Source organism: Lissotriton helveticus, chromosome 1_1 (assembly GCF_964261635.1).
Source record: "Lissotriton helveticus chromosome 1_1, aLisHel1.1, whole genome shotgun sequence".
NCBI lineage: Eukaryota > Metazoa > Chordata > Amphibia > Caudata > Salamandridae > Lissotriton > Lissotriton helveticus.
This window is the reverse complement of record NC_136057.1, coordinates 1,907,828,690-1,907,847,061: the sequence shown is the minus strand read 5'-3', so window position 1 is coordinate 1,907,847,061 and position 18,372 is coordinate 1,907,828,690. Positions and strand designations below refer to the sequence as shown.

Sequence of the window (18,372 nt, the reverse complement as noted above, 5' to 3'; positions counted from 1 at the left end):
GGGCCCGGAGGCCTGTAGATTAAAAGTCCAGAAAAGGTAAAGTGAGGAGTCACAGTGATGTTAAAGTGAGCACTCTCACACCCTGCTATAGTGGTGGGTTTCCAGGCGCACGGAAAGTGCGATTTTACCGCAAGTGCGATACCACCCCCTCTAGCATTACGATGATGGGAATACATAGTGTATCCCATCGGAAGGGCTAAGTTGATAATAGCCGTGGACTGGTCATGGAGCCAGGTTTCTGTGAAAAAGAAGATATCCGGCTTATCATCCGAGATCAGCGAATAAACTTCTTGATGGTGACAGGTTAAAGATCTCACGTTAAGGTGAAAAATTTTCAGGGTAGTTTGAATAGCTCCGCCTACCACTGGACAAGGTTTAATAACCCCATGGGGTCTAGATTGAAAACTAATAATGGGCTGCGGCTTAGGAAGTTGAAACGAGCAAGAAGGGCAATGAAAAGGGCCACTTAGGGGGTCCAAGGTGCCATGACGGCAACCTGTTACCTCATGGCGCATCAAGCGCAATCTCTCAGCAGATAGCATCCTGCAAAAGCCAGAGTCCCCTGCCCTAGCCCTGCCTTAGCGCTGACGGGCGCAGACGGGTGCAGACGGGCGCAGATGGGCGCTGACGGGCGCAGACGGGCGCTGACGGGCGCAGACGGGCGCAGACGGGCGCAGACGGGTGCTGACGGGCGCAGACGGGCGCTGACGGGCGCAGACGGGCGCAGACAGGCGCAGACGGGCGCTGACGGGCGCAGACGGGCGCAGACGGGCACTGACGGGCGCAGACGGGCGCAGACGGGCGCAGACGGGCGCAGACGGGCGCTGACGGGCGCAGACGGGCGCTGACGGGCGCAGACGGGCGCAGACGGGCGCAGACGGGTGCTGACGGGCGCAGACGGGCGCTGACGGGCGCAGACGGGCGCAGACAGGCGCAGACGGGCGCTGACGGGCGCAGACGGGCGCAGACGGGCACTGACGGGCGCAGACGGGCGCAGACGGGCGCAGACGGGTGCAGACGGGCAGGACTCTGGCGAGACTCAGGCGCAGCGAGGGCGCTCCCGCTGCGCGTCACCGCTGCGCGACCGGTAGAGGGCTGAAATTAGGCTGTGCAGGCCGAAATCTCGCGAGAATGCGCGAGAGTGCACCAGCCTGATCCAAGATGGCGCTCCAATCAGTCCCCGATACCCCGTGATCCCGGACCCGCCAAAGGCGGTGAAGATGGTCCCCAGGGGGGTTTTTAGGGTGCAAGGAATGAGGCCAGGAGGAGCAATTTAAGAACAAGGTAAAATAAACTAAGTGAAATAAATACAAAAAACGGGTTATTTTAAAATTACAGTAAGCAGGCAAAAAGCGCGACTAGCGCTAGCGAGGCAAGTGTAAAAGTGGTCACCTTCTCCAGAATGACCTACCGTCACTCGCTGCCTGAAATAGGCTGTGCAGGCCGAAATCTCGCGAGAATGCGCGAGACTGCACCAGCCTGATCCAAGATGGCGCTCCAATCAGTCCCCGATACCCCGTGATCCCGGACCCGCCAAAGGCGGTGAAGATGGTCCCCAGGGGGGTTTTTAGGGTGCAAGGAATGAGGCCAGGAGGAGCAATTTAAGAATAAGGTAAAATAAACTAAGTGAAATAAATACAAAAAACGGGTTATTTTAAAATTACAGTAAGCAGGCAAAAAGCGCCACTAGCGCTAGCGAGGCAAGTGTAAAAGTGGTCACCTTCTCCAGAATGACCTACCGTCACTCGCTGCCTGAAATAGGCTCCCTTAAAGGAAAACGGAATACTTTTAAAAAAGAAAAATTAAATGTTTCTGTTGAATTTTTTAAGAGTCGGCAGTGGTCCGTGGGACCACTGCCTGCTCCTAGAAAATATTTCTGAATCCATTCACAAATGGCAGACCTATTTTGTGGTCGCAAATCGGCCGATTTCCCATTTGCGATCGCAAAAATTGGTCGTACATCTGGCCGTCTGCCAAACTGCTGCTTTACCTGGAAGGACTGTTTTGCTGCCTGGAGCTTGCCTTGAACTGTCAGAAGCCAGCTGTGCTGTTGAGCCCTGCATATCTACTGCACCAGGGCTACCAGAAGTGACTTTAATTGCTAGTTTGCTGGCTACATGTTCAAAACCACAGGGACATAAAAGGCTTCCACCATCTTAAACCCAAACCTGGATGCAACCTGAGTGAATCCTAAACCTCCAAGAGGTGTTCCACCATTCCAGGACACTTGGTTGTGGTACTAAAGGTGCCCAGATGCCCATTTCCTAAACTGAGGACCTAGACAACATCTGGCCAAAAAACTGCTCTTAGAAGCAGGCGGAGACAAGTACCAACCTGCTCCCCTATCCGCACAAGGTGCGTTGCCGGATACACTGACTTCACAACTCCTACCACTACGTTCTTCTCTGCTGCAGCAAATCCATTTCAGTGGTCCTTCGCAAAAAAGGGGTATCCGATCTCATGGAACTGTCTTCGGCTTCAGCCCTCTGCTTCATCTCTTTGGAGTTTTTTTACTTCATTTTGGGTGACTAAGTCAGAATGTAGAAATCTTCACCACAGCTTCGACCCAAAGCCATCTGATTATGAAACTCCCACAGCACATCCTGCATCCTTTTCCCTGCTAAAGTTCACTTTCTTAGACATTTTTTCGAAGGTATGCCGTGGCTGGGCCAAATCCACTTCTTGTATCTGAACCGTGCTCTATTGCGGTCAGCTTAACTTTTTTTTTTTTTTTTCAGAACAAAGTCAGCTTAACTTTTGACTTCGACCTGGTCTCATGCGACTAAATGTCCGCTGTTGGTGCTTTAATCTTTTAGGCGCTAGATTTCACATAAAACTTTAAAAATTCCGAACTCCAGTTCTACTGATTGGAGTTTTGGCGTTTAGGGGTCAAATAAGTTATTAAAATGTACTCTATTTTTCAAAATGTGTTTGGGATTTTTCTTGTGGTGTGCTTTCCTTTTATTACTGTTTGTGTGGTGCATAAATACTTTACACATTGCCTCTAAATTAAGTTGTCACAGGAGTTATATTGCTGTTATTCAAGAGGTTCTGCAAGAAGGGGTTCAATATATTCTTCAAATAATGAAGGAGAACAAGGGCACTTCTGCTGAGTTCCCCATGTAATCTTCATAATATCCAACTCAAATCAGATTACAGTGCATACTGCAAATCGCAGTTCAAAAACTAGTTCCGAACTGGGACCTCCCCAGTACCACCCACAGATATTGCCTAGTGATGCGATCAAAGGTCTTCTTAGCGTCAAGCAAGATCATTGCCATATGGGTTCTCCTGGTCTCAGTTACATCAAACATCATTATGGGCAGTCTTACATGGTCTATCATGCCAGTGCCTGATATGAGCCACTGTTGCCAAGGAGAGACAACCTTGGCAAAGATCCTGCCCAAGTAAGAGGCCAGAAACCTTGGAATAAATCTTGGTATAGCTGTTCTTGAGTGCAATTGATTTATAAGACCCTGGGTTCAGTGGCAGTTTTCCTTTTAAAATAACAACATATTTTTAGGTGGCTAAGACTCTGATGTGGCCCTTCCCCCTGTGCCTCCAAGAGCACTGAGAAAAAGTATGAACCAATTCTAGAGGGATCGTATCTGGTCCCATGACTTTACCAGATGCGAGAGAGTCCAGTGCCTCTTTTACTTCCTGTAAAGTGAGCAAGGAATCTAAGCCAGCACTTTCTCCCTCATCTAAAATAGTCTTATCTACTTTCCCAGGTATTGTTTGATTTGATCCGGTGTGAGGGACCAATCTTCCTGATATAAGGTTCTGTAATAATCTCCCAAAACTCTAATGCAGTCACCTGGTTGGTGCACCACCTGACTGGAGCTATCTTGGATCACGTTGATCCCAAGCAACACCTCTTTATGGCTGGTTCTGAGAGTCATCTGCTTCCCTACTTTATCACTGTACTCATAACTCTCCGACTTATATAACTGATATTTCTCAGCAGAATTCCCGGCAAAGGTGCTTTCAATATCTGCCTTTACAGCAGATATTTTGCAAAATACTTTCATAATCCTTTTGGCCCTCTAAGTGTTGTCTCACAAGAAAGGATTCTTGCCTGACAAGTTCTTTATAATTTTATAAATTTTGTTAAACATCCACCAATACTGCAGGCACTTAATTTATGAAAGACATAATCCCAGGACCAACAGAACATGGTCTGAGAAGACCCAGGCACATTTAAATAGCCAGGCTTTATCCAAAAGGCAGGAAAAAATAAACAAATAGTCCAAGCGAACATACTTTTGTGGTGGAAAGGAAAAATATGTGAAACTTGGGTCTGGGCTATTTAACTCTCACCATGCATCTTTTAACCTATGCAATGTCAACAAATGTTTACTAGCCCAGAACACTTTGGGCTTTTGACTTTCGTAGGGGGCAAGTTGTTTCCATATCACATTTGAGTTCGCCACACAAAATTATCGGAGTAGGCCAAGATGCAAGTTCAGTTATCAGAGAATCAATCACTGATGAACTGTCAACATTAGAGCCATATATGAAGCACATTGCAAACCTGAACTATGCTGTTTGCAATTCTGCTAGAGCCATCAACCAGCTTGATCTGAGGTGCAGGGATTCTGTTTGGCAACAAAACTATGCCTGGGATCACAGAATGCAAGTATGTGGGGGCTGGGTCACCATACCACATCAGTACCTATGCACCTCAATCAAGACTAGCTCAAAGTGCCTTACCTGCCCTCCTAACCTTCCTGGAGTAACAGGTAAACTGGCACCCCAGAACTCAACACTCTGGTTCCCTCAGGGAACTGCGGTAGCAGGTCATCACCTTTCATTCTCTTACTCATGCATGCCGGTAATAAACAGAAACGAGATACGTAAACAGTTTACAATGCTTATTGAAACTATTGTGCTCTATTATGAAGCAACAATGCTGCAACTAGAAAATGTACAAAACTTAGAAATGAAATTACCATCACCAATAAACCGTACACAATGAAAGCCCTATCATATTTCTCAGTGTATCTGCCTAAGCCTACTCTCACAACAATGTAAAAACGTTTTTTCTGGGATGGCACAGGGCTCCATACCTGGCATTTGCATTTAGCTTGTCTGCACCTCAGTTTGCGCAGAGCTGACCCGCTCTCTTTCCAGGACTGTACCTCTGCTAGACATCCTCCCCTCTGTTTTCAAAACAGCAAGTCTTGGCTTATATGATAAGAAATGCCCTGTTCAAAAGCAGCAGCTGGATCTCTCTATTATGTCTAGGTGTTAGTGTCCGCCCACAGAGAAAAACAGGGCAATATGTTGTTTGGCCTTGTACTAAATGTTAACACTAAATCGCAGCAGAAGAACGGAATAATAAAACATGTGCAGCCTATTTCTAAAATAATAGTGTGGCACAAAAACAAATGTGATACTTCGTAACATGTGCAAAGCAAAAGCAGCCTACAAATGCGCAGCGTGTGCAGTCAGGCTAACATAGGGGAAAACAACAGTGGGCCCTATAGTGGACTAGCCATGGCTGCTGCAGCTAAGAGTGGTGGGGCGGCTGGTGGGATTTCGAGAGACGACCACAAGGGAAAATTAATTTTGCCTCTTGGTGGTCCCCACTGCCCCACCATTCTTACCTGCAGCAGCTGTAGTGGAATCACAACACCTCGTCAAGCGAGTATAGTGATCCTCCCTTCTTTGCCTAGCATTTAACATCACACGAAACACCAGGATCCCTAGTAGATGTTTCTTATCTATCGGAATATGTGTTTCGTGAAGGCAGAAAATATCAGCCCTTAATGTCTCCAACCCTTCACCCACGTCGGATTTGTCATTTAGTCCTTGAATATTAGCTAATGCAATATGTAGCTTAGCTATAACCTATATGATGAGTTACCCAAAAACACCGTAGCAGAATCACTCCCAGCCTGGGCCATCCATTCCAAGTTATACCAAATTCTGTCATGTAAGTCTATTAAAAGCAATTTGTCTTCCCTCCTCATCTTTATAGTATAGTTTCCCATTCCCACACTCCCCACCACCCATCCCCACTTCCCCCGTCCCATATCCTCCTAACCCTCTCAGTCCCTGCCTAACCAGCCCCCACCCTATGTAGGGCAGTCAGACCCACCATCAATGATCTGAGTGATGAAGATGTGCACTCCCCCTTATATAAGCGATTGAACGACTCCAGTGATAATCAATAAACCTCCATGTCCCCTTGATTAAACCAAAGCACAGTGTTTGGTATTCAGTGTTCAGCATCTCAACATGGAGTACTCAACAGTTAAACCCAAATAGTATACTTAATGATCAAGGATCATGTTAAATCATTACAGACAAGGGCGAGGTCCATTGAATACAAACTTTTAGCAACTCCAAGTCAGAAACCTTCAAGATAAATTGTCCTAATTTTCCTTCACCTTGATCTCTGAGTTGAACATGCAAGTTCTCGCAATATATATGATCTATAGCTTTTCAGGATTAAGCAAGAATGCCTCAATATCTCCATTGTCTCTCAACCACTGAGTGATAGAAATCTAGTTGTACAAAAAAGACATGTCCTACAGCGCTGAACTCAATACTGCCTGCCTAAGAAAAAACTGCCAATGAATACAAGAATAGTCCTTGGGTTTGGGGCTGGAAGAAGAGGCCCCCGGATTAGCCAGATTCTGTTTGTGAAAAAGAGGGAATCTATGAGCTCTCTGCACCTCCCCTTTCCATTACCATCCCAAAATATCAGGAAAGGCATTTTAAAAGATTTTGATGATAAAGCTTCTCGCATCATCACACTTGGCCCCTTCTTGATCCCAAGCACCCTTAGAATATTAAATTTTTCTAGTTATCAAAGTCCTCCAGTTTCCATTAAACGTCAAAAGGTTGGGACTCATGAGTCGTGGTCTGTTATCTTACTTAAACAATGTCAGATTAAAGGTCAACTGTCTGGATCTCTACCACTGATAGTCTTGCCATTATCTTTGAACAAGTTTTGTCGACTTCGTTGATAGCTCCCTGCATTTTACCTGTGCTCTCCTACTGTCAGTGCAAGTCTTTTTTCAATAGGTCATGATACCTTGATAGCCTCCAGAGTAATGGGATCTGATTCCACTAGAGGGGTCTGGCTATGCCCCGTAGCAGAGCCCTGAAGGGACACCAAGTAATCCCACTTCAATTCCTTTCTCTGTCCAGCTTTACCATAAGTTTCTATGAATGACCTGTGGACCGTATACCCAGAGTTCCCCTGCTGTTCGTTGGTGGTAGATGCTGTGTTACTTAGGTCAGAGCAGTGACTACTCTGTCTCTACTTGTCTGACCTTTCACGATACTCCACATGACCATACCCAGATGTCACAGCAGTAGACAGACCAGTAGATCGAACTGCTATTAACCCAGTCTGCTAATTTAGGGAATCAACAGTGTTACCACAGTCAACAGTCATACTGCTGGCTGTCTTGTCCCTACTGACCTGAGAACCAGTGGCGGTATTTTAAGCAGTGTTCTTCAGAGGTGTAGATTCAACATGGTCCCTGGTGGGGGGGTGCGTGATAGAGTAAGAATCTGGAGTGACAAAGTGACAATCACCTTATTTCCAGATATAGATATAGAAATATCAGGGTCTACTCCCGCGTCCACAGGCCATTGACTCATTGTTAACAATGGAAACGTCGAACCACTTCCAGCCCTGGCATCCGCAAGATCATGTCATATCATGTCCTCTCCTGTGGATTTGTGAAGCTCACTATCACCCAGAATGGTATCCCAGCGCTGAGCATGTGTGAGTCTAGCCACATCTAAGGCCTAGTAAGACTACTCGAAAAGCCAGGTATTCAGTTTCTTGTGGAATTCAAGTGAAGAAGAGCCACTTATGTGAAGCAGGAGGTTGTTCCACATTCACATGCTTGACTGCCGGATCTGGTTTTCCGTATGCATGGAATTTGTGCAAGTAGAGCCTGGATGAGCTGAAGTGTCTGGATGGTTTGTGAAAGCAGTTACGATTGTTGAGGTATGCTGGGTCAGTTTTATGTAGTGCCTTGAAAGTGAGGGTGAGAAGTTTGAATTGTGCTAGTGTTGAGATGGAAAAGTGCTCTGCATCGAAAAGACGTGTGCCCTCAGTGCCCAACTATATTGTTGTCTGGATCCCTATTGCTGATTTTTGTGTCAAGGATGAACCCAGATCATGCATTTGCGCCAAGACAGAGGCCTGTTTCATAAATTGAGGCCTTGTTAGACCGGGAGGGATGCCCAAAGCGCTACTTTAATAGGGGTGGAGGGCTACTGCCTTCATCAGGAGTTAAACAGCACAAGTGTGGTGGTGGCAGCATACCATGTGATGATCAGTAGTAGTCACCAGGTCCTTTTTACCCTATGTCATTGGAGTTAGGCCTACAGACTAACTCACCTTTTTAAAAGTTCAGCTGTTAAACTCACTGTTGGCATACATTAGGTTGATGCTGAAGTGCGTGCGGAGTGAAACCATGTGCTGAGTGCTTGGAAGTGCAAAACAACAATTAATGGACAGAATGCAGAACAATGCGAGAAATGCGAGAAATGAGAGAAATGAGAGAAATGAGCATGCGTGGGAATGCTCACATGAGCAGATCACCCTGAGACGTGTGCAAGAGGAGGACGACTGCCCGGGGATGCCGCAGTGAAGGTAAGACTTTTTTATTTACTTCTTATTGTAGTTTTAATTCATTTGTAATATGGGGGGTGGAGGCGGGTGGCGGAGCGGAGTTCCACGGAGTTTGCCCCCAACCCTGTGGACCTTCGTGTAGAGCCACTCCACCAGCTCCGCCCAGGGTTCTATTTTGTACTAAGAAGGACCTTGGGTTCCATCTTGGGAAGCCCAGATCTGCCTGGTGAAAACATGAGGAGCAGAAGAATCTCCCCCTGACAGAACTGTATATTACTGCATTACTGTACGTGTGGTGGAACAAGTACTGGGTGAGGGGGAGTCAGGCTCTCCTTGTGCATTTCAAAGTGCTCCTTGATTCAGTGACAGATCACAAGGAGAGGGCATGGACACATCTCAGGAAGAGGGTGAGATTAGGCTTGAAAGTGAATTGTACAGGATAGGGCTGAGAGCCCAGGTTTAACCTATGATGCACAGATCACTGTGGCTGACATCTAGATGTGAATTCTGGTCCTTCCCATAAATCTTATTGTGGGTTAATCGGCTTTGAAGTCCTGCCTGCTGTGACAGACTTCTTTAAGGATGAAGGGGAGAGATGTCCATATCAAAGAAGCAGAACCCCAACATAAAATTTCAAAGGGCCAGACAGTAAATCACATTGGGGTGTCTGGAAAAGAAATAGAAGTAGGGGAGCCTGTGCCATGCTACTCACCTAGCCCCTGTCCACAAAGACGAAGCCATACCTCCTATTTCTCCTCGTGACTTGAGTGTGGTATAAATACTGTTCCCAAATTCTGACTAGTCAGCTGAGATATCCCCATTGTCATGTGGCTATGAGTCAACCAGAATATCCTCATAGTCATGTGCCTTTGAGTCAGCCCAAATATCCACATAGTCATGTTCCTATGAGTCAGCCCAAATGTCACCATAGTCTTGATGAGTTGGCCTGAAGACCTTGTGGGATGTTACTGTTTGTACTTTGGTGTTTCATGACTAGGTGGCCTATGGCCTCAGGGGATAATTGCCAAGAACAAGGTCAAGCTTACAGGGCAATGAGTCCCATGAACAGCCAGGGAGGCTTTGAGACGTGTGCTTGATCCTGCAAGCCCACCACACACTAGGTACAGGAGGAGTGAGCCCACAAAGAGGTCAGGGTCATGACAGTCTGTATCCCCATATTTTCTCATCTGCCAAGCAGCCAGTGGGGCTGCATGAGTAGGGGAAGCTCTGGAAGACTTCTGCCTGTGACCAGGACTAGAGACCTAGCCTTCTAGTCTCCCTGCTGGGTGAGGGGACATAACACAGGGAAACCAAGTTTACCTGCCCTGGAGTCTAGAGCTCCAGTACCTGTCTGCTCGCCAAGACTGGTGTGCCTGTGAGGGAGAAGGGTGTGTTTGAGGGAGCAAAATCCAGAGAGGAGCCCAGCCATGTGTAGCTCTGGAGCGAAGTGTGAGGAACTGTGCTGCATTGAACAGGCCATTGCCCCTCTGCAGCATTGTGAAGTTGGAAACCCTGGATGCCAGTAGGGGCCGTCATGTGCCAAGGAGCTGTGTCGCATCGATTGGGCCTTCCCCTGTGTGCTGCGACCCCGTGTGCTAGGAGGGGTCACGGAGGAGGCAACCTGAGGCCAGCATAAACGGACAGTGAGGTTTGTTTGAGCGACCCAGTATGCCAGTAGGGGCGACTTGAAGCGCTAAGGCGAGAGGTCCAGGTCTTTGTCTGTGACCCAAATTCCTGCTACAACCAAGACAAGGGAGATTTATATCTGAGGAGGCCTGAGGATATAGGAGACACGTTCAGAACAGCATCGGATCCCCGCCAGAGCAAAAAGACCACCCCATCCCTGAAAATGGGAGAACAAGACTTACTGCATGTGGCTAGAGACGGAGCAACACCTATCATCAGGACGTTTGTAAACACGCCTCTGGAGAGAGAGACAGTGCCTGCCAGGAGCTGCCCTTGTGAACATCTGCAGCCTGACATTGCCATTCTGGGCATGGACCACACTGCACCACTGCCAGGGAATGTACTGCTGGAGCAGGTAAGTTGAGAACTGAGCTCCCAGGCCATGGGAGATATACCACCTGTGGTTTTTGAAACCCTACTTGAATTCTGGGATTACACCTTATTGACTGAGGCTAAGAGGGATAAACCCTGTAGACAGGGCCTAATAGTTTACATTCCCTGGATGTTGCTACATGTGAGTGGGGCATAAGAGCACACTTGTTACATGGGAACTTGGTAGCCCAGGTTGGCTGCCAACTACTAGGGTGCCTACTTCAGGGGGACTGTGTTGTTCCTTATTCAATGTCTTTACCTTTGCATATGTAGAATTAGAATTAAAATACTTCTTTTATACAAAATAATTTTGTGACTGAACATTGATTTATTGTGTGACTGCATGCAAATTGCATTATGAGTTGTGTTCACTGATCTGTATCTACACTTCCCTCCGAGGGAGACTTGACTGCTCATGCTACTCTACTAACTTAGAGTCAGGTGCAGAAGGAGGTGCCTGCCCCAGTTGAGCTGGATCCATAGTAGGGTGAGACCCCAGATATCAGGAGTAAAAGGCCTCAACTATCTTGGTTGGGCCCAGTATCCTCTGCTTGCCCTGTGTCCCTCTGAAAGGGGTTCTGACAGATAGCTAATGGAGCCCCATTAGGTGTGGTGCGATGTGATGTGAGTGCAGCATGGAAGGTTGAAAGTGAGTCTGGCAGCCCGAGTTCTGAATGGACTGCAGCCTTCTGGTGAGATTTCCCATGCATAGAGGGTGTACATGTAATCCCATAGTCCAGCTTGATTGTGAGCAGGGCGTGTGTGATGGTTTTCCGGGTACTGATTGGGAGCGATTTTAAAATTCTTCCCAGCATCTTCAGGGTATGGAAGCATGAGGCAGTAACAGCATTGACTTGGGCGGCAACTCCAGTCTGCTGTTGATAATAATTCCGAGGTTCTTGCCCTGGGTGTAAGGGGGTGCTGGTCCTATCTTTTTTGGCCAACAGGAGGAGTTCCACAGCGAGGTGTTCTTCCCGAAGATTACAATTTCGGCCTTGTTACTGTACATTAAACAGTTGGTTTTCATCCAGTGGCTGATTTCAATCATGCATTGAACTTTATCTGGGCACTGGGCTTCTTGTCTGTGAGGGATAGAATGAGTTGCATGTTGTTGGCATAGGAGAGGACATTGATGTCCTGAGAGCAGATGATGCTGGCTAGAGGGATCATGTATGTGTAACTTAGCAGCAAAGGTCATGGGCATCCGAGGTGTATGGTGTCAGGTTAACTGACTTGGTCCTTCTAGTCAGGAAGGATCAGATCCAATTGGAGTGTGTGTCCTTGGATTCTGATGTTGTGAAAGTGTTGGATGAGGCACACCTGAGGTGGTGACAAAAAAGCACATTGGCAGGACTCCCTCTGACAGCCACTTCTGTCTATGATGCCGTTGCTGCTAGAGGAAGATTCTGGCAGAGACAGTAGAACTATGACGGTCTTCCCTCCATAGACCTGCCAACATCTAAATATAGCGGGTGGACAGCCAAGCCAGCAGGCAGGAATACCATCAGAAAAGTGACAGCGGGACCCGATCCACCAACATCTAAATCAGACCCATAGTTTTTCAAAGATTGGCCCTCAATATGATGTTGGTGGGACCGACACCTACAGGCCGTTGGTGGCTGTCCCACTGGCATCCATGCCATCGATCTGACTGCTGCGTTATAAAGCGGACAGTCGAACTGCAAGGGTCTGGGGGACAGAACGCCACCTTTGACAGAATCAAGGATCCCATTAGGCTGGCGTCAGACTCCTATTCCTACCATGATACCACTGCCATAGATATTAGGATGTCCCTTTCCGAATGCCTTTTCATGGTGGTACGACAAAATAAATAAATTCCTAAACTAGACGTTATTACCCTATGACACTGCTGTACATTTTTTAAAGACAAACATTGGCAATGATGTAAGTATCCAATCCAATCATTCTCGTACCTTTGCAGCCACACGACTGAGCTCAGTAGCGATATCCACTCCACTGTTGCCAATCCCAACCATGAGCACCCTCTTCTCCTGAAACCCATCCGGGTGCTTGTATTCTTGGCTGTGGAAGTATTTACCCTTAAATCTCTCAATCCCTGCCATGAGAAATAAGAGAATCGTTAAAATTACCTCAAGGGAAATTGAGCTACATATATGAACTATTACATCCTGGTGACATTCCAGAAAATTCAGTTAATTGTACTAACTCTAAATATTATTTCGAAATATTGCAAGCTTTAGACTTTGGAATTCAGGCAGGCTCCTTCAACAGAAAATAGTATTCCACAGACATTCAAAAAATAAGCATTAACCTCTGACCAAATTTTTTCACACAGGAAGAAATACATGTGTTGTCATGAGGAGTAAGTATAGTGGAAAATAGGAGAGCAAAAGAGTAGTCCTATGCGAGGTCAACTTTCATCAAGCTTGTAGTGCATTTTCATTTTCATCCTTATTGCAGAGGTTACAAATGAATTGGCATTATTACTCCTCACTTTCTCACTTTTAGTCTGTGCTTATTTTGAATATTTGCTTTTGGAATCAAATGCCCTCATTAGGACTGCCCCAGTTAATTGCGATATGTGCAGTGACTCCTATTACCATACAGATCACTATTAGGAATTTGGGTGCTAGCACCATTCTCCTGCAGTGTTCTCTCAATATATTTCAGCAGGTCAAACCTGCTGAAATGTATTGGGTGAAAAAACACCTGGTAATTATTGGTACACATCGATTATAGACACCCCAGAACACTGTCCATTAAACAGGCTACCAAAGGAATACGGCTTCCAGGACCTTGCTAACAGATAGATGTTCTTTGCATCTACCAAAGGTGTTTTGCAACAGTTTCAGACGAAAGGTCCTAATTAGTTGATAGACCTGCCATCTGCTCATGTGAGATTGAATCAAGGAACTTGTAACAGGAGAGTGGAGACAGAGTATAATCTCGTGTGAGAGGCATATGTGAAAAATACGGTAGCAAAGCACAAGGTGTTTATGTTGTAAAAACTCTATGCAACAAACCTCCAGTTTTGAAAAGGATACACTGTTTAATAGAGAGCAAATGCAGCCTTGCACTCAGGGGAGAGGGGAACACCCGATTAGATAATTTTTAGCCTCAAGATGATAATACATCATCGACCCCCTATCAAGAAGAGGAGAACAGGCAGGTATCTCTCATACTTCTCTATTAGGCTCATCCAGATTATACTTATTGACAATCCCCTTGCACCACCCGGGTGCCACTTTTTCCCATATAAAATTGATGCACCGGCGGTGTAAGGGGCTTGTAAATAAGCCCCTTAGAGTTTTACGAGTGAAACAGCCCTGCTAGAGAAACTCCTTCAAACGCCTTCAAGGAGGGGCAGGAGAAAGTAGAACTGGAGGAGAGACCAACTGTTATATGATTAGAGCATGGGATTAAACAGATACGTTTCTAGAATGAGCCCTGCCAGTATCCTACCCGCTTTCTTGTCTTCCCAAATTTGAGAACGAGGAGTCTGACAGGTGTATATTTAGAAAAAAGTGAAAACCTTTATTTTCTTTGACAATGGGTTCCCTAATGCAAAGGGCCTTATAGCAGGCCTTTGTTGAGAATCAGCAGCCAATGCAATTTCCATAGGTGTTGCGGTTGTCTTAAGGCTGAAGCTAAGAACTAACCTGACCACAGCATTTTGAACTAATTGAAGTCATTGAGTGGCATATTTTTGATGATTAATGAGTTGTTATAGTCTAAATGTAATATAATTAAAACATGCACCATGGTGATGCTGGAGGATGTGGGTAACAAAGGTAAAATTTTATGAATGATCCTTAAGAGACACATGTATGCAGATACTATTTTATTCATATGCGGGAGAATTGAAAGCTGTGAGTCAAAAATAATGATATACCAATGGCAGATTTTAGAAACCGAAGAGACAGGGGATGTAATAGATTAGATTAAGATTTTAAAAAAGTATTCAAATCTATGAGCATTAACACATCTAGACAGAATCAACCTAATCCATCCTCATAAAGGACTACCTTTTAAGCCTTAGAAAGAGAAGGGAACAAAGAAACAAAGAAATGGTGGGAAGGCGCTGCTCTTAAAAAATACTTGGAAGCTGATCGTATTCCATGAGGCCTGTGGATTTTAAAATTCACACCTTCAGAAAAAACTCCTTTCAAAATAAAGAAATGTAAAGACAACTTACATACAGCATCAAATAATATATTCAGACAGGTAAAGGACATAGCTAAGGAAGAGTGTGAAAAATATAAGGAGGAATTGGATGCTCTCACAGAAGGAATTGAAGAGGCTAATTGCGGGGAAATAACAAATATGAATTGCGAGATTCCTAACAAAGACATAGATGAATATGAGGAGGACATAAATAAAAGAAAGAAAAGGAAGTTTTGCCGGGACCAAGTATACTTTTAATGGGGTGAGTTTACATCCTTGCTAGGAAATATGACAATGTGAAACCATGAAGTGGATCAACAGAGCCAACAAATACATCAGAAATCCCCGGGGAAGAAATTGAAGAATTCATGAGAAAATTTGGAATGATTTTTTTGGGAGTAGTTCAAAGACATTGATTGAGAAATACAAGCATAAAGGATACAAGAGCTAAGCTATCAAATACCAGGACCAAGGAACCCTTAACATTGGGAGTATAATTACATGCACAGAGGAAAGAACAAACGAAGGAGAATACAGTTCCAACCAATTAGTGATTAACATATCCTCAATAAATCTTACGAATAACTAGATGGTAAAACTGAACAAGGACTTAGCCTTCTGCCCAGCGGCTAAGTGGGACGTAGTGAAAACCAAAATCGACCTATACAAATGTATTTGAAGACTTAAACTTCAAGCCTTCTTCTCAGACAAACCATGTTCAACTTGGACAATTTCATCACAACCAACAACAAGTGATTTGCCAGTGCAAGATTTGGAAAACTTACACCTGCTACCAAATCTTACTGAAAAATAAGATGTTCACTTAAGTAGTACAACTACTGACATATTCACAGCAGTAGTAGAACTAGGGATTGATATCTTCAGCACATGGGACAGTAAATTCACTTCAAAAACAACATTCATATCACCCTTACCTTCGGGGAATTTGATATACTTGTTTTATGCAGCAGTATTACATTATTTGGACACGAAGTACTAGACAAACAGTACAAAAGCAAGTATTTGTCATCCCATATTAATAAGAAACAGCAAGTGGCAATTTAAAATCTATGTATAAATCTGAAACTGATAATAAAAGGGGGGTGATATGATTTTACATACAGAAGACTACCTAATGGAGATCAATCAACAATTGTATCGCTCCATCTCCTACATATTAAGAAACCCTACATCAAACGCACAAGAAAAGATTAGCAGGACATATTGATAGATGGTACAACAAGCACTTGCGGAAAAACAATATCTTTACTTTAAACATCTAGTGATGGAAACCATGCACATACACCCTAAAATCCACAAAATGTGGTTCCCTCCCAAAGAGAGCCTTATCATAGTAGTATTGATTCAGTTTGCTCCTGACTAGAGTAGTAACTGTTCATGAAGACCATACCACTATATATTAAAGACATGAAGAATGTTTTTAAAAAGCTGGACAACATTGATTGGCAATCAGACTACAAACATAGCTACAATCAATATAGCGAGTCCGTATACCTCTATAAAACATCAAGATGGAGTAGAGGTGGTGAAGAGAGCCCTAGTACAAGATCAGTGCACGTTTTGAAAAGAAATCAAATGATTATCAAAATGCTTGAATTCTGTCTGACCAACATCTTTTTTTTCATTCAATAATAAAATCTATATAAAACAACAAGAGACTGCGCTGGGAGCGTCATTTGCACCTCGTTATGTCTGCCTCTTAATGAGGGAAATTGAAAAATACTGGCTCTGTAATGAACTGTTTGAAAACCTCAACAATATCATCATTATCTTCTGGGGAAGATCCATAGACGATGTTCTACTGATATGGAAAGGATCACAAATGGCACCGGAGAATTACATTAAGGAACTATCAACCAACAAGCAGGTATAACAGTAACATCCACTGTCCAAACATGAAGTTGGAAAACTGCAGCATCAAATTCAATCTGGCCTGCAGCTCCTTGCCATATAAGGACTACCAGCTCTAACACTCCAAAAGGGGAACTCGCTAGAGGAAGAAGAAACTTCAGCAAAAAGGAGGATTTTAACACCAAATCAAATACTATAATACAACTTTTAAGTGTCGGAGGCTATGATCTGGTGACTTTGAACCACAATATGAAAGAAATAGAACAAACCAACAGAGGTAAACTCTAACACGACTCAAAAAGATGTGAACCAACACATTCTCCAACCCAAATCAGGTTTATTAAAGAGTACAGTAACAGACACAAACATATTAGAAAAATTATATGGAAACACTGATCTTTCCTAACTAATGACCCACAAGTACAAAACAGCACTCAATCATACACACAGTTCAATTTCAAAAGGGCACCAAATCTTAAATAAAAACTGTGTAGATCATTTTTCAAAACTGAAAGAGGCATATCAGGGACCTTTTTGGAACTATCAATAAATGGACACCAACATCATATCAATAACTGGATGAAGTGCAGCATCACTTATGTGGTATACAAGATTACATCTCCATGCTACAAAAATCACATAGGCAGAACCATCAGACATTTAAGAACATTAATCAAGGGTATTACAGAAACATCCAAAATTTGGATTGAAAACTGACATTAGTTGATCATTTTGGGAAACATCATCAATATATGTTTGCATTTCTAATGATTCAAAAACTTAAGAAAACTCTAAGGGCGGAAACCACGATATACCACTCTGGAAATGAGTTAGTCTTCTTATCTTGAAATTTGACAAAATCATGTTTGAGCTCCAAAAAGATAAGGAACCACATAACTGGTTATTATGAAGTCTGATTATTCTGCTTCCTACAATTTGAGATTACATCCTGATACATCTTAAATGGCTCCTCATACCCAGAGAAACAGGACACAGAAGATAACACTGCTTTGAAATTTAGCAATACTTATATTGGATCGCCAAATATGCGACAAATAACACATAATGTGCATATCATTGAGTGTAAATACCATTTATACTATCAAATGTCAAAAATAGTTTTTTGTGACTCTATGAGGGTTGTCTTTCAGCAAACTCTGTCATTAGGACTCTAAAAATTGCCAAATGTGATATAGATAATGATCAACTCTAATACAAGGGAAATACCCATTACAACGAAGGTTTAAGTGCGGAAAGCCTTTACAATGAATCCAAAAGTACAAGGGAGTCATTACAGCGCCAGTTTTAACAACAAGACTGCCATTACAACGAATGGCATTACTACCCATGTCGCTACAACAAAATTGATCATTGTAGTGCCTGACTTCACCACGAAAAACATCACGTATTGAGGAAGATGAAGTGTCTTGTGCAGCCAAGTGATCGTGTAAGACACTTAGCTAATGAAGCGGTGTTGAGTGGATTTCCTCTCACACTAAGGTGACAGTACTGTGAGCTGCGAGTGTGAGCCAGTGAAGTAGCTGTAGAGAGTCGCAGATGTAGTGCCCCAGAGTTAGTTAGCATTCTAGTGCTAACAATGTAATTACACTAAACACCCACCCACCACTGATGTCACTGGTCAGGTGACACAGCTCTAATAAAAGTGTCCGAGCGCACGTGTTCTGGGCCAG

The 18,372-nt window shown here is 44.2% G+C and overlaps 1 protein-coding gene across 1 annotated transcript in view; it reads right to left on the bottom strand.

The window, feature by feature from the left end:
- LOC144754771 (flavin-containing monooxygenase 1-like) overlaps positions 1–18,372 on the bottom strand; it is a 531,164-nt gene that overhangs the window by 189,838 nt on the left and 322,954 nt on the right. The window contains exon 4 of the mRNA XM_078642974.1: positions 12,598–12,740. Coding sequence (XP_078499100.1) covers positions 12,598–12,740 — 143 coding nt within the window. The remainder of the gene's footprint in view (positions 1–12,597; positions 12,741–18,372) is intronic.